This window comes from Oncorhynchus keta, unplaced genomic scaffold (genome assembly GCF_023373465.1).
Source record: "Oncorhynchus keta strain PuntledgeMale-10-30-2019 unplaced genomic scaffold, Oket_V2 Un_scaffold_2224_pilon_pilon, whole genome shotgun sequence".
Classification (NCBI taxonomy): Eukaryota; Metazoa; Chordata; class Actinopteri; order Salmoniformes; family Salmonidae; genus Oncorhynchus; species Oncorhynchus keta.
In genome coordinates, this window is record NW_026290867.1 from 51,501 (window position 1) to 69,131 (window position 17,631).

The 17,631-nt window shown below is 46.9% G+C and overlaps 1 protein-coding gene across 1 annotated transcript in view; it reads left to right on the forward strand.

Annotated features, from left to right (window-relative positions):
• The first annotated feature begins 1,545 nt into the window (after positions 1–1,545).
• LOC118381550 (ankyrin repeat and IBR domain-containing protein 1-like) overlaps positions 1,546–17,631 on the forward strand; it is an 87,798-nt gene continuing 71,712 nt past the window's right edge. The window contains 2 exon segments of the mRNA XM_052515247.1: positions 1,546–1,698; positions 4,167–4,448. Coding sequence (XP_052371207.1) covers positions 4,261–4,448 — 188 coding nt within the window. The 5' untranslated portion in view covers positions 1,546–1,698; positions 4,167–4,260.

The following is a 17,631-nucleotide window of genomic DNA, read 5'->3' on the forward strand; positions in this document are numbered from 1 at the left end:
GTACTGTCTCCTATACTCTGTCTGGGTACTGTCTCCTATACTCTGTCTGGGTACTGTCTCCTATACTCTGTCTGGGTACTGTCTCCTACACTCTGTCTGGGTACTGTCTCCTATACTCTGTCTGGGTACTGTCTCCTACACTCTGTCTGGGTACTGTCTCCTACACTCTGTCTGGGTACTGTCTCCTATACTCTGTCTGGGTACTGTCTCCTATACTCTGTCTGGGTACTGTCTCCTATACTCTGTCTGGGTACTGTCTCCTACAGCCTGTCTGGGTACTGTCTCCTACACTCTGTCTGGGTACTGTCTCCTATACTCTGTCTGGGTACTGTCTCCTATACTCTGTCTGGGTACTGTCTCCTATACTCTGTCTGGGTACTGTCTCCTATACTCTGTCTGGGTACTGTCTCCTATACTCTGTCTGGGTACTACCTCCTACACTCTGTCTGCTGTAGAGACGTCCCTATTGTGAGCAGAACAGGATGGTAGTAGGAGCATGTCCGTGCCCACTGCCCTGTGCCTGTGTGCCCACAACAACATATGGCATCGGTGGAGTCCAAGTCCACAATGGGTCTTATAGTTTGTCCCAAATGGCACCCTTTTCCTTATGTAGTGCACTACTTTTGACCAGGGCCCATTGGGCTCTGGTCAAAAGTAGTGCATTTACATAGGGAATAGGATTCAATGTGGGCCTGGGCCCTGGTCTCAGGGTGAGGACAGTTGGCTGAGGGAAGCAGGAAGCCCCTGGTGATACTAGAGGAAGTCTTGTCTCTCTCTCTCTGCCTCTCTGTCTCCCTCTCTTTCTCTCTCTGTCTCTCTGTCTCCCTCTCTCTCTCTGTCTCTCTCTCTTTCTCTCTCTGTCTCTCTGTCTCCCTCTCTTTCTCTCTCTGCCTCTCTCTCCCTCTCTTTCTCTCTCTGTCTCTCTTTCTCTCTCTCTCTCTGTCTCCCTCTCTCGCTCTCCCCCCTCTCTCTCTCTCTCTCTCTCTCTCTCTCTCTCTCTCTCTCTCTCTCTCTCTCTCTCTCTCTCCCCCTCCCCTCTCTCTCTCTCTCTCTCTCTCCCCCCCCCCTCTCTCTCTCTCTCTCTCTCCCCTCCCCTCTCTCTCTCTCTCTCTCTCTCTCCCCTCCCTCTCTCTCTCTCTCTCTCTCTCCCCCCTCCCTCTCTCTCTCTCTCTCTCTCTCCCCCTCCCTCTCTCTCTCTCTCTCTCTCTCTCTCTCTCTCTCTCCTCTCTCTCTCTCTCTCTCTCTCTCCCCTCTCTCTCTCTCTCTCTCTCTCTCCCCCTCCCTCTCTCTCTCTCTCTCTCTCCCCTCCCCTCCTCTCTCTCTCTCTCTCCCCCCTCTCTCTCTCTCTCTCTCTCCCCCCTCTCTCTCTCTCTCTCTCTCTCTCTCTCTCTCCCTCTCTCTCTCTCTCTCTCTCTCTCTCTCTCTCTCTCTCTCTCTCTCTCTCTCTCTCTCCCCTCCCCCTCCTCTCACTCTCTCTCTCCTGCTCTCTCTCTGTCCCCCCATGAGATGAAGTGGCACGGTGAGCCAGTCAGAAAGTATCATTAGCCCTAGCAGAACAACACGGTGTATGGGTGGAAAGGGGACTTGTGTGGAAGCATCCTCTCCTCCTCCTCCTCCTCCTTCTCCTCAGCTTTGGGCTTTGTGGTTCGGGCTTGCAGTTACTGAGTTCGGCTACTCTTCTCCCCCTGGTTTCAGTTGGTAAGTAGGCTGGTTTTGTAGGATTCAACGAGGTTGTGTTTGGTGTCAGTAGAAAAGCTTGTTGTTAGGATAAATCAGAATGACAGTTGAAATGTGACAGTCTTGGCTAAAGCCATTTTTTCTCTCTTCTGATTAACCTATATTTGGTGTGAGACATCCTGTTGTTGTTGTTGTTGTTGTTGTCTTGTTGAAATCTGGGTGGCGTTCAGTGGAGACCAATGTTGTGGAATGTAAAGACAGAAATGTAAAGCCTAAAACATAATATACCTCTCTGAGTAAAGGAATCATGTAGATTAAAGGAATGTTATTCACTACATTACACCCTCCTGAATGTGATTCACTACATTACACCCTCCTGAATGTGATTCACTACATTACACCCTCCTGAATGTGATTCACTACATTACACCCTCCTGAATGTGATTCACTACATTACACCCTCCTGAATGTGATTCACTACATTCTACCCTCCTGAATGTGATTCACTACATTACACCCTCCTGAATGTGATTCACTACATTACACCCTCCTGAATGTGATTCACTACATTACACCCTCCTGAATGTGATTCACTACATTACACCCTCCTGAATGTGATTCACTACATTACACCCTCCTGAATGTGATTCACTACATTACACCCCTGAATGTGATTCACTACATTACACCCTCCTGAATGTGATTCACTACATTACACCCTCCTGAATGTGATTCACTACATTACACCCTCCTGAATGTGATTCACTACATTACACCCTCCTGAATGTGATTCACTACTACATTACATTACACCCTCCTGAATGTGATTCTACATTACACCCTCCTGAATTGACACTACATTACACCCTCCTGAATGTGATTCACTACATTACACCCTCCTGAATGTGATTCACTACATTACACCCTCCTGAATGTGATTCACTACATTACACCCTCCTGAATGTGATTCACTACATTACACCCTCCTGAATGTGATTCACTACATTACACCCTCCTGAATGTGATTCACTACATTACACCCTCCTGAATGTGATTCACTACATTACACCCTCCTGAATGTGATTCACTACATTACACCCTCCTGAATGTGATTCACTACATTACACCCTCCTGAATGTGATTCACTACATTACACCCTCCTGAATGTGATTCACTACATTACACCCTCCTGAATGTGATTCACTACATTACACCCTCCTGACTGTGATTCACTACATTACACCCTCCTGAATGTGATTCACTACATTACACCCTCCTGAATGTGATTCACTACATTACACCCTCCTGAATGTGATTCACTACATTACACCCTCCTGAATGTGATTCACTACATTACACCCTCCTGAATGTGATTCACTACATTACACCCTCCTGAATGTGATTCACTACATTACACCCTCCTGAATGTGATTCACTACATTACACCCTCCTGAATGTGATTCACTACATTACACCCTCCTGAATGTGATTCACTACATTACACCCTCCTGAATGTGATTCACTACATTACACCCTCCTGAATGTGATTCACTACATTACACCCTCCTGAATGTGATTCACTACATTACACCCTCCTGAATGTGATTCACTACATTACACCCTCCTGACTGTGATTCACTACATTACACCCTCCTGAATGTGATTCACTACATTACACCCTCCTGAATGTGATTCACTACATTACACTACATTACACCCTCCTGAATGTGATTCACTACATTACACCCTCCTGAATGTGATTCACTACATTACACCCTCCTGAATGTGATTCACTACATTACACCCTCCTGAATGTGATTCACTACATTACACCCTCCTGAATGTGATTCACTACATTACACCCTCCTGAATGTGATTCACTACATTACACCCTCCTGAATGTGATTCTTTGGTTGTAATTTCCTCTCTGTCTGTCCTTAGGCCCAGTTCCATTTATTTGGCTATAATTTCCTCTCTATCCTCTCTGTCTGTCCTTAGGCCCAGTTCCATTTCGTTGGCTGTAATTTCCTCTCTATCCTCTCTGTCTGTCCTTAGGCCCAGTTCCATTTCGTTGGCTGTAATTTCCTCTCTATCCTCTCTCTGTCCTTAGGCCCAGTTCCATTTCTTTGGCTGTAATTTCCTCTCTGTCTGTCCTTAGGCCCAGTTCCATTTCTTTGGCTGTAATTTCCTCTCTATCCTCTCTGTCTGTCCTTAGGCCCAGTTCCATTTCGTTGGCTGTAATTTCCTCTCTATCCTCTCTGTCTGTCCTTAGGCCCAGTTCCATTTCTTTGGCTGTAATTTCCTCTCTCTGTCCTTAGGCCCAGTTCCATTTCTTTGGTTGTAATTTCCTCTCTATCCTCTCTGTCTGTCCTTAGGCCCAGTTCCATTTCTTTGGCTGTAATTTCCTCTCTATCCTCTCTGTCTGTCCTTAGGCCCAGTTCCATTTCTTTGGCTGTAATTTCCTCTCTATCCTCTCTGTCTGCCCTCAGGAGCATCAATATGCCGTCCTTCAGCAGTTGGTCAGGTTGAAATATCACCAAACGCCTTCAGGTTGAAGCTCCTCCTGGTAGAATCTGAGGGGCGATGGGGAACACAGCCACTAAATTCCGCAAGGCTCTGATCAACGGTGACGAGGGTCTGGCCTATCAGCTGTATGAGGGGAGCCCCCAGTTTAAAGAGAGCCTGGACCCCAACACTTCATATGGCGAACCCTACCAGCACAACACTCCTCTGCACTACGCTGCCAGGCACGCCATGTCACGACTCATCAGGTGAGGACATGACTCGTACGTCTCTTTAAAAATATAATATAATAATAATATATGCCATTTAGCAGACGCTTTTATCCAAAGCACTTACAGTCATGTGTGCATACATTCTGTATGGGTGGTCCCTGGAATCGAACCCACTACCCTGGCGTTACAAGCGCCATGCTCTACCAACTGAGCTACAGAAGGACCGTTTCCCCCTGACCCATCTAACTGTACGAAGTCATCTGACATTGTGAGTCATGAAATGTGTTTAATCACCTGGAATATGGAAAACTGGGGGGGATATATATTTAACAGAGAGACTGAACATGTGTTTCCCTCTGTGTGATGGGGTTATAGGGGCGGCAGGGTAGCCTAGTGGTTAGAGCGTTGGACTAGTAACCGGAAGGTTGCAAGTTCAAACCCCCGAGCTGACAAGGTACAAATCGGTCGTTCTGCCCCCTGAACAAGGCAGTTAACCCACTGTTCCTAGGCCGTCATTGAAAATAAGAATTTGTTCTTAACTTAAGGTTAAATAAAGGTAATATATATAGCAAGGTTTCATAACGTGATTTTATTTGGCCGTCCCAAGTTTTCTGAGCAAAAGAAACAATATATACACTATCGGTCAAAAGGTTTAGAACCCCGACTCACGTTGGAACATTGCTGAGGTGGCGATGAGGCCTCCTGGCTCGCGGTTCACGTTCCGATTCAGCCCAAAGGTGTTCGATGGGGTTGAGGTCAGGGCTCTGTGCAGGCCAAGTCAAGTTCCTCCACACCGATCTCGACAAACCATTTCTGTTTAGTCCTCACTTTGTGCAAAGCAGCGGGGGGGGCCTTTGTGCACGGGGGGGGGGCATTGTCACGCTGAAATTTGTCCGTCGGATTGCCAGATGGTGAAGGGTGATTCATCACTCCAGAGAACGTGTTTCCACTGCTCCAAGAGTCCAGCTTTACACCACTCCAGAGAACGTGTTTCCACTGCTCCTAGAGTCCAGCTTTACACCACTCCAGAGAACGTGTTTCCACTGCTCCAAGAGTCCAGCTTTACACCACTCCAGAGAACGTGTTTCCACTGCTCCTAGAGTCCAGCTTTACACCACTCCAGAGAACGTGTTTCCACTGCTCCAAGAGTCCAGCTTTACACCACTCCAGAGAACGTGTTTCCACTGCTCCTAGAGTCCAGCTTTACACCACTCCAGAGAACGTGTTTCCACTGCTCCTAGAGTCCAGCTTTACACCACTCCAGAGAACGTGTTTCCACTGCTCCTAGAGTCCAGCTTTACACCACTCCAGAGAACGTGTTTCCACTGCTCCAAGAGTCCAGCTTTACACCACTCCAGAGAACGTGTTTCCACTGCTCCAAGAGTCCAGCTTTACACCACTCCAGAGAACGTGTTTCCACTGCTCCAAGAGTCCAGCTTTACACCACTCCAGAGAACGTGTTTCCACTGCTCCAAGAGTCCAGCTTTACACCACTCCAGAGAACGTGTTTCCACTGCTCCAAGAGTCCAGCTTTACACCACTCCAGAGAACGTGTTTCCACTGCTCCTAGAGTCCAGCTTTACACCACTCCAGAGAACGTGTTTCCACTGCTCCTAGAGTCCAGCTTTACACCACTCCAGAGAACGTGTTTCCACTGCTCCTAGAGTCCAGCTTTACACCACTCCAGAGAACGTGTTTCCACTGCTCCTAGAGTCCAGCTTTACACCACTCCAGAGAACGTGTTTCCACTGCTCCAAGAGTCCAGCTTTACACCACTCCAGAGAACGTGTTTCCACTGCTCCAAGAGTCCAGCTTTACACCACTCCAGAGAACGTGTTTCCACTGCTCCAAGAGTCCAGCTTTACACCACTCCAGAGAACGTGTTTCCACTGCTCCAAGAGTCCAGCTTTACACCACTCCAGAGAACGTGTTTCCACTGCTCCTAGAGTCCAGCTTTACACCACTCCAGAGAACGTGTTTCCACTGCTCCAAGAGTCCAGCTTTACACCACTCCAGAGAACGTGTTTCCACTGCTCCTAGAGTCCAGCTTTACACCACTCCAGAGAACGTGTTTCCACTGCTCCAAGAGTCCAGCTTTACACCACTCCAGAGAACGTGTTTCCACTGCTCCAAGAGTCCAGCTTTACACCACTCCAGCCGACGCTTGGCGTTGCGAATGGTGATCTTAGGCTTGTGTGCGGCTGCTCGGCCATGGAAACCCATTTCATGAAACTTCCGACGAACAGTTATTTTGCTGATGTTGCTTCCCAGAGGCAGTTTGGAACTTGGTAGTGAGTGTTGCGACCGAGGACAGATGATTTTTACGCTTCAGCACTCGGCGGTTCCATTCTCTTGAGGTTGTGTGGCCTACCACTTCGAGGCTGAGCCGTTGTTGCTCCTAGAAGTTTCCACTTCACAATAACAGCACTTACAGTTGACTGGGGGCAGCTCTAGCAGGGCAGAAATGTGACAAACTGACTTGTTGAAAAGGTGGCATCCTATGACGGTGCCACGTTGAAAGTCACTGAGCTCTTCAGTAAAGCCATTCTACTGCCAATGTTTGTCTATGGAGATTGCATGGACGTGTGCTCGATTTTTATACACCTGTCAGCAACGGGTGTGGCTGAAATAGCCGAATCCACTCATTTGAAAGGGTGTCCACGTACTCGTTTATATGTGATCGTATACAAATGTAAGCAAGGTCTGAAATGAATGTTTTTAGTCAAATAATACATCTGTTTTGGGGAAAAAAAGGACCTGCTGCTGAAATCAAGTTGTGTTCTATCATAGATTACCCAGGCAGGACACTGGTGAGGGTTCTATCATAGATTACCCAGGCAGGACACTGGTGAGGGTTCTATCATAGATTACCCAGGCAGGACACTGGTGAGGGTTCTATCATAGATTACCCAGGCAGGACACTGGTGAGGGTTCTATCATAGATTACCCAGGCAGGACACTAGTGAGGGTTCTATCATAGATTACCCAGGCAGGACACTGGTGAGGGTTCTATCATAGATTACCCAGGCAGGACACTGGTGAGGGTTCTATCATAGATTACCCAGGCAGGACACTGGTGAGGGTTCTATCATAGATTACCCAGGCAGGACACTGGTGAGGGTTCTATCATAGATTACCCAGGCAGGACACTGGTGAGGGTTCTATCATAGATTACCCAGGCAGGACACTGGTGAGGGTTCTATCATAGGTTACCCAGGCAGGACACTAGTGAGGGTTCTATCATAGATTACCCAGGCAGGACACTGGCAGGACACTGGTGAGGGTTCTATCATAGGTTACCCAGGCAGGACACTGGTGAGTGTTCTATCATAGATTACCCAGGCAGGACACTGGTGAGGGTTCTATCATAGATTACCCAGGCAGGACACTGGTGAGGGTTCTATCATAGATTACCCAGGCAGGACACTGGTGAGGGTTCTATCATAGATTACCCAGGCAGGACACTGGTGAGGGTTCTATCATAGATTACCCAGGCAGGACACTGGTGAGGGTTCTATCATAGATTACCCAGGCAGGACACTGGTGAGGGTTCTATCATAGATTACCCAGGCAGGACACTGGTGAGGGTTCTATCATAGATTACCCAGGCAGGACACTGGTGAGGGTTCTATCATAGATTACCCAGGCAGGACACTGGTGAGGGTTCTATCATAGATTACCCAGGCAGGACACTGGTGAGGGTTCTATCATAGATTACCCAGGCAGGACACTGGTTCTATCATAGATTGAGGGGTTCTATCATAGATTACCCAGGCAGGACACTGGTGAGGTTCTATCATAGATTACCCAGGCAGGACACTGGTGAGGGTTCTATCATAGATTACCCAGGCAGGACACTGGTGAGGGTTCTATCATAGATTACCCAGGCAGGACACTGGTGAGGGTTCTATCATAGATTACCCAGGCAGGACACTGGTGAGGGTTCACTGGTGAGGGTTCTATCATAGATTACCCAGGCAGGACACTGGTGAGGTTCTATCATAGATTACCCAGGCAGGACAGGACACTGGTGAGGGTTCTATCATAGATTACCCAGGCAGGACACTGGTGAGGGTTCTATCATAGATTACCCAGGCAGGACACTGGTGAGGGTTCTATCATAGATTACCCAGGCAGGACACTGGTGAGGTTCTATCATAGATTACCCAGGCAGGACACTGGTGAGGGTTCTATCATAGATTACCCAGGCAGGACACTGGGAGGGTTCTATCTACCCAGGCAGGGTGAGGGTTCTATCATAGATTACCCAGGCAGGACACTGGTGAGGGTTCTATCATAGATTACCCAGGCAGGACACTGGTGAGGGTTCTATCATAGATTACCCAGGCAGGACACTGGTGAGGGTTCTATCATAGATTACCCAGGCAGGACACTGGTGAGGGTTCTATCATAGATTACCAGGCAGGACACAGGACATCATAGATTGGTGAGGGTTCTATCATAGATTACCCAGGCAGGACACTGGTGAGGGTTCTATCATAGATTACCCAGGCAGGACACTGGTGGGTTCTATCATAGATTACCCAGGCAGGACACTGGTGAGGGTTCTATCATAGATTACCCAGGCAGGACACTGGTGAGGGTTCTATCATAGATTACCCAGGCAGGACACTGGTGAGGGTTCTATCATAGATTACCCAGGCAGGACACTGGTGAGGGTTCTATCATAGATTACCCAGGCAGGACACTGGTGAGGGTTCTATCATAGATTACCCAGGCAGGACACTGGTGAGGGTTCTATCATAGATTACCCAGGCAGGACACTGGTGAGGGTTCTATCATAGATTACCCAGGCAGGACACTGGTGAGGGTTCTATCATAGATTACCCAGGCAGGACACTGGTGAGGGTTCTATCATAGATTACCCAGGCAGGACACTGGTGAGGGTTCTATCATAGATTACCCAGGCAGGACACTGGATTACCCAGGCAGGACACTGGTGGTTCTATCATAGATTACCCAGGCAGGACACTGGTGAGGGTTCTATCATAGATTACCCAGGCAGGACACTGGTGAGGGTTCTATCATAGATTACCCAGGCAGGCAGGACACTGGTGAGGGTTCTATCATAGATTACCCAGGCAGGACACTGGTGAGGGTTCTATCATAGATTACCCAGGCAGGACACTGGTGAGGGTTCTATCATAGATTACCCAGGCAGGACACTGGTGAGGGTTCTATCATAGATTACCCAGGCAGGACACTGGTGAGGGTTCTATCATAGATTACCCAGGCAGGACACTGGTGAGGGTTCTATCATAGATTACCCAGGCAGGACACTGGTGAGGGTTCTATCATAGATTACCCAGGCAGGACACTGGTGAGGGTTCTATCATAGATTACCCAGGCAGGACACTGGTGAGGGTTCTATCATAGATTACCCAGGCAGGACACTGGTGAGGGTTCTATCATAGATTACCCAGGCAGGACACTGGTGAGGGTTCTATCATAGATTACCCAGGCAGGACACTGGTGAGGTTCTATCATAGATTACCCAGGCAGGACACTGGTGAGGGTTCTATCATAGATTACCCAGGCAGGACACTGGTGAGGGTTCTATCATAGATTACCCAGGCAGGACACTGGTGAGGGTTCTATCATAGATTACCCAGGCAGGACACTGGTGAGGTTCTTCATAGATTACCCAGGCAGGACACTGGTGAGGGTTCTACCCAGGCAGGACATCAGTTCTATCATAGATTACCCAGGCAGGACACTGGTGAGGGTTCTATCATAGATTACCCAGGCAGGACACTGGTGAGGGTTCTATCATAGATTACCCAGGCAGGACACTGGTGAGGGTTCTATCATAGATTACCCAGGCAGGACACTGGTGAGGGTTCTATCATAGATTACCCAGGCAGGACACTGGTGAGGTTCTATCATAGATTACCCAGGCAGGACACTGGTGAGGGTTCTATCATAGATTACCCAGGCAGGACACTGGTGAGGGTTCTATCATAGATTACCCAGGCAGGACACTGGTGAGGGTTCTATCATAGATTACCCAGGCAGGACACTAGTGAGGGTTCTATCATAGATTACCCAGGCAGGACACTGGTGAGGGTTCTATCATAGATTACCCAGGCAGGACAGTGAGGGTTCTACTAGTACCCAGGCAGGACACTGGTGAGGGTTCTATCATAGATTACCCAGGCAGGACACTGGTGAGGGTTCTATCATAGATTACCCAGGCAGGACACTGGTGAGGGTTCTATCATAGATTACCCAGGCAGGACACTGGTGAGGGTTCTATCATAGATTACCCAGGCAGGACACTGGTGAGGGTTCTATCATAGATTACCCAGGCAGGACACTGGTGAGGGTTCTATCATAGATTACCCAGGCAGGACACTGGTGAGGGTTCTATCATAGATTACCCAGGCAGGACACTGGTGAGGGTTCTATCATAGATTACCCAGGCAGGACACTGGTGAGGGTTCTATCATAGATTACCCAGGCAGGACACTGGTGAGGGTTCTATCATAAATTACCCAGGCAGGACACTGGTGAGGGTTCTATCATAGATTACCCAGGCAGGACACTGGTGAGGGTTCTATCATAGATTACCCAGGCAGGACACTGGTGAGGGTTCTATCATAGATTACCCAGGCAGGACACTGGTGAGGGTTCTATCATAGATTACCCAGGCAGGACACTGGTGAGGGTTCTATCATAGATTACCCAGGCAGGACACTGGTGAGGGTTCTATCATAGATTACCCAGGCAGGACACTGGTGAGGGTTCTATCATAGATTACCCAGGACACTGGTGACACTTTGAGGGTAAAGATTATCATAGACACTGTGAGGGTTTATCCCAGGCAGGACACTGGTGAGGGTTCTATCAAGTCAAGATTTACCCAGGCAGGACACTTTGAGGGTTCTATCATAGATTACCCAGGCAGGACACTGGTGAGGGTTCTATCATAGATTACCCAGGCAGGACACTGGTGAGTGGTTCTATCATAATTACCCAGGCAGGACACTGGTGAGGGTTAACTATCATAGAACCCAGGCAGGACACATGCTTTTACTGGATTAAACTGCGGTGAGGGTTCTAAATCACTTGTAGTATTAAGGCAGGACACTTTGAGGGTTCTATATAAAAGGCAGGACACTTTGAGGGTTCTATCATAGAAAGGCAGGACACTTTTAGGGTTCTATCATAAAACTATATAGGACACTTTTTAGGCAGGACACTGGTGAGGGTTTAACATATTAAGGCAGGACACTGGTGAGGGTTCTATATAGAAAGGCAGGACACTGGTGAGGGTTAATATATAAAACAGGACACTGGTGAGGGTTCTATATAGATTACCTATATAAGGACACTGGTATATAAAACACCAGGCAGGACACTGGTGAGGGTTCTATCATAGATTACCCAGGCAGGACACTGGTGAGGGTTTATCATATATAAAGGACACCTGGTGAGGGTTCTATCATATAAAGGCACCTTTGAGGTTGTATAAAGGACACTGGTGAGGGTTCTATATAAAACACCTTTTAACCCAGGCAGGACACTTTTGAGTGTTAAATCACCTTTTACCCAGGCAGGACACTTTACCCAGGCAGGACACTTTGAGGGTTCTATCATAGATTACCCAGGCAGGACACTGGTGAGTGTTAAAACATCATAGATTACCCAGGCAGGACACTGGTGAGGTTCTATCATAGATTACCCAGGCAGGACACTGGTGAGGGTTCTATCATAGATTACCCAGGCAGGACACTGGTGAGGGTTCTATCATAGATTACCCAGGCAGGACACTGGTGAGGGTTCTATCATAGATTACCCAGGCAGGACACTGGTGAGGGTTCTATCATAGATTACCCAGGCAGGACACTGGTGAGTGTTCTATCATAGATTACCCAGGCAGGACACTGGTGAGTGTTCCTGCAGTTTTGTTGCGTAACCTTACGCGTCGTCCTGAATGTCTGTTATCTGGACCCAGCAACAAACAGCCTGTTTGGTTTCACCGCTAAGTCAATGTATTTATCTAACCGTTTGTTTAAACTTCTATTTATTTATCCAGCAACAGCCAGTCAGATGAGATAGTAGCATTTAGGTTACCGTGACGACTTGGAAATGACATTCAGTTGGTTTTTATTATCCCCTTAAGGACAAAATGGTGGCAGCGAGTTGCACACAAACAAAGCACAGACAGACGAAAACATGCTTTAAAAAAATAAAGAAATAAAAAGTGATTAAATTATGCGGTTCGTTTTAAAAGATGACTTGTCAAGTATTAGAAATGTGTGAAGCACCTTTTAACTGTATAAAACACCTTTTAACTATATAAAACACCTTTTAACTATATAAAACACCTTTTAGTTGTATAAAGCACCTTTTAACTATATAAAACACCTTTTAACTATATAAAGCACCTTTTAGTTGTATAAAGCACCTTTTAACTATATAAAACACCTTTTAACTATATAAAACACCTTTTAACTATATAAAACACCTTTTAACTATATAAAGCACCTTTTAGTTGTATAAAACACCTTTTAACTATATAAAACACCTTTTAACTATATAAAACACCTTTTAACTATATAAAACACCTTTTAGTTGTATAAAACACCTTTTAACTATATAAAACACCTTTTAACTATATAAAACACCTTTTAACTATAAAACACCTTTTAACTATATAAAACACCTTTTAGTTGTATAAAACACCTTTTAACTATATAAAACACCTTTTAGTTGTATAAAACACCTTTTAACTATATAAAACACCTTTTAACTATATAAAACACCTTTTAACTATATAAAACACCTTTTAGTTGTATAAAACACCTTTTAGTTGTATAAAACACCTTTTAACTATATAAAACACCTTTTAACTATATAAAACACCTTTTAACTATATAAAACACCTTTTAACTATATAAAACACCTTTTAACTATATAAAACACCTTTTAGTTGTATAAAACACCTTTTAGTTGTATAAAACACCTTTTAACTATATAAAACACCTTTTAGTTGTATAAAACACCTTTTTTAGCTGTTTAAAGCACGTTTGTTTAGTTGTATGAAGCCTATGCGGTAGCAGCTATTCCCTGCTCTCTGTGCCCAGGAGGAGAGTGTTGTGTGCCTCTCTGTCCCATCTGCCCCTGCTAGGAACCATCTGTTAGACACGTCACAGGAACGTTCCACCCTGAGACTGAGCTACAAGCCTCCTTCACTCTCTACCGCTGTACTTCTATAGCAGGACACCGACCGACACCTATACAGCCAGTTCATTAGACACCAAACAGAGGAAATCCCACTGAAACAACAGGGAGTGACTACCTGGACTGTAGGGATCCACTACTAGTTCCTCCAGTCTCTAACACTAGGGACTCTGTTACTGTAGGGCTCCACTACTAGTTCCTCCAGTCTCTAACACTAGGGACTCTGTTACTGTAGGGATCCACTACTAGTTCCTCCAGTCTCTAACACTAGGGACTCTGTTACTGTAGGGCTCCACTACTAGTTCCTCCAGTCTCTAACACTAGGGACTCTGTTACTGTAGGGATTTTACTAGTTCCTCCAGTCTCTAACACTAGGGACTCTGTTACTGTAGGGCTCCACTACTAGTTCCTCCAGTCTCTAACACTAGGGACTCTGTTACTGTAGGGCTCCACTACACGTTCCTCCAGTCTCTAACACTAGGGACTCTGTTACTGTAGGGCTCCACTACTAGTTCCTCCAGTCTCTAACACTAGGGACTCTGTTACTGTAGGGATCCACTACTAGTTCCTCCAGTCTCTAACACTAGGGACTCTGTTACTGTAGGGCTCCACTACACGTTCCTCCAGTCTCTAACACTAGGGACTCTGTTACTGTAGGGCTCCACTACTAGTTCCTCCAGTCTCTAACACTAGGGACTCTGTTACTGTAGGGATCCACTACTAGTTCCTCCAGTCTCTAACACTAGGGACTCTGTTACTGTAGGGCTCCACTACTAGTTCCTCCAGTCTCTAACACTAGGGACTCTGTTACTGTAGGGATCCACTACTAGTTCCTCCAGTCTCTAACACTAGGGACTCTGTTACTGTAGGGCTCCACTACTAGTTCCTCCAGTCTCTAACACTAGGGACTCTGTTACTGTAGGGCTCCACTACTAGTTCCTCCAGTCTCTAACACTAGGGACTCTGTTACTGTAGGGCTCCACTACTAGTTCCTCCAGTCTCTAACACTAGGGACTCTGTTACTGTAGGGATCCACTACTAGTTCCTCCAGTCTCTAACACTAGGGACTCTGTTACTGTAGGGCTCCACTACTAGTTCCTCCAGTCTCTAACACTAGGGACTCTGTTACTGTAGGGCTCCACTACTAGTTCCTCCAGTCTCTAACACTAGGGACTCTGTTACTGTAGGGATCCACTACTAGTTCCTCCAGTCTCTAACACTAGGGACTCTGTTACTGTAGGGCTCCACTACTAGTTCCTCCAGTCTCTAACACTAGGGACTCTGTTACTGTAGGGATCCACTACTAGTTCCTCCAGTCTCTAACACTAGGGACTCTGTTACTGTAGGGCTCCACTACTAGTTCCTCCAGTCTCTAACACTAGGGACTCTGTTACTGTAGGGCTCCACTACAGTTCCTCCAGTCTCTAACACTAGGGACTCTGTTACTGTAGGGATCCACTACTAGTTCCTCCAGTCTCTAACACTAGGGACTCTGTTACTGTAGGGATCCACTACTAGTCCTCCAGTCTCTAACACTAGGGACTCTGTTACTGTAGGGCTCCACTACTAGTTCCTCCAGTCTCTAACACTAGGGACTCTGTTACTGTAGGGCTCCACTACTAGTTCCTCCAGTCTCTAACACTAGGGACTCTGTTACTGTAGGGCTCCACTACTAGTTCCTCCAGTCTCTAACACTAGGGACTCTGTTACTGTAGGGCTCCACTACTAGTTCCTCCAGTCTCTAACACTAGGGACTCTGTTACTGTAGGGCTCCACTACTAGTTCCTCCAGTCTCTAACACTAGGGACTCTGTTACTGTAGGGCTCCACTACTAGTTCCTCCAGTCTCTAACACTAGGGACTCTGTTACTGTAGGGCTCCACTACTAGTTCCTCCAGTCTCTAACACTAGGGACTCTGTTACAATACGTTAGACATCCTACTGAAACAGGGAGTGACTACCTGGACTGTAGGGATCCACTACTAGTTCCTCCAGTCTCTAACACTAGGGACTCTGTTACAATACGTTAGACATCCTACTGAAACAGGGAGTGACTACCTGTTACTGTAGGGCTCCACTACTAGTTCCTCCAGTCTCTAACACTAGGGACTCTGTTACTGTAGGGCTCCACTACTAGTTCCTCCAGTCTCTAACACTAGGGACTCTGTTACTGTAGGGCTCCACTACAGTTCCTCCAGTCTCTAACACTAGGGACTCTGTTACTGTAGGGCTCCACTACTAGTTCCTCCAGTCTCTAACACTACGTTAGACATCCTACTGAAACAGGGAGTGACTACCTGGACTGTAGGGCTCCACTACTAGTTCCTCCAGTCTCTAACACTAGGGACTCTGTTACAATACGTTAGACATCCTACTGAAACAGGGAGTGACTACCTGGACTGTAGGGATCCACTACTAGTTCCTCCAGTCTCTAACACTAGGGACTCTGTTACTGTAGGGCTCCACTACTAGTTCCTCCAGTCTCTAACACTAGGGACTCTGTTACTGTAGGGCTCCACTACTAGTTCCTCCAGTCTCTAACACTAGGGACTCTGTTACTGTAGGGCTCCACTACTAGTTCCTCCAGTCTCTAACACTAGGGACTCTGTTACTGTAGGGCTCCACTACTAGTTCCTCCAGTCTCTAACACTAGGGACTCTGTTACTGTAGGGATCCACTACTAGTTCCTCCAGTCTCTAACACTAGGGACTCTGTTACTGTAGGGCTCCACTACTAGTTCCTCCAGTCTCTAACACTAGGGACTCTGTTACTGTAGGGCTCCACTACTAGTTCCTCCAGTCTCTAACACTAGGGACTCTGTTACTGTAGGGATCCACTACTAGTTCCTCCAGTCTCTAACACTAGGGACCCTGTTACTGTAGGGCTCCACTACTAGTTCCTCCAGTCTCTAACACTAGGGACTCTGTTACTGTAGGGATCCACTACTAGTTCCTCCAGTCTCTAACACTAGGGACTCTGTTACTGTAGGGCTCCACTACTAGTTCCTCCAGTCTCTAACACTAGGGACTCTGTTACTGTAGGGCTCCACTACTAGTTCCTCCAGTCTCTAACACTAGGGACTCTGTTACTGTAGGGATCCACTACTAGTTCCTCCAGTCTCTAACACTAGGGACTCTGTTACTGTAGGGCTCCACTACTAGTTCCTCCAGTCTCTAACACTAGGGACTCTGTTACTGTAGGGCTCCACTACTAGTTCCTCCAGTCTCTAACACTAGGGACTCTGTTACTGTAGGGCTCCACTACTAGTTCCTCCAGTCTCTAACACTAGGGACTCTGTTACTGTAGGGCTCCACTACTAGTTCCTCCAGTCTCTAACACTAGGGACTCTGTTACTGTAGGGCTCCACTACTAGTTCCTCCAGTCTCTAACACTAGGGACTCTGTTACAATACGTTAGACATCCTACTGAAACAGGGAGTGACTACCTGGACTGTAGGGCTCCACTACTAGTTCCTCCAGTCTCTAACACTAGGGACTCTGTTACAATACGTTAGACATCCTACTGAAACAGGGAGTGACTACCTGGACTGTAGGGCTCCACTACTAGTTCCTCCAGTCTCTAACACTAGGGACTCTGTTACTGTAGGGCTCCACTACTAGTTCCTCCAGTCTCTAACACTAGGGACTCTGTTACAATACGTTAGACATCCTACTGAAACAGGGAGTGACTACCTGGACTGTAGGGCTCCACTACTAGTTCCTCCAGTCTCTAACACTAGGGACTCTGTTACTGTAGGGCTCCACTACTAGTTCCTCCAGTCTCTAACACTAGGGACTCTGTTACTGTAGGGCTCCACTACTAGTTCCTCCAGTCTCTAACACTAGGGACTCTGTTACTGTAGGGCTCCACTACTAGTTCCTCCAGTCTCTAACACTAGGGACTCTGTTACTGTAGGGCTCCACTACTAGTTCCTCCAGTCTCTAACACTAGGGACTCTGTTACTGTAGGGCTCCACTACTAGTTCCTCCAGTCTCTAACACTAGGGACTCTGT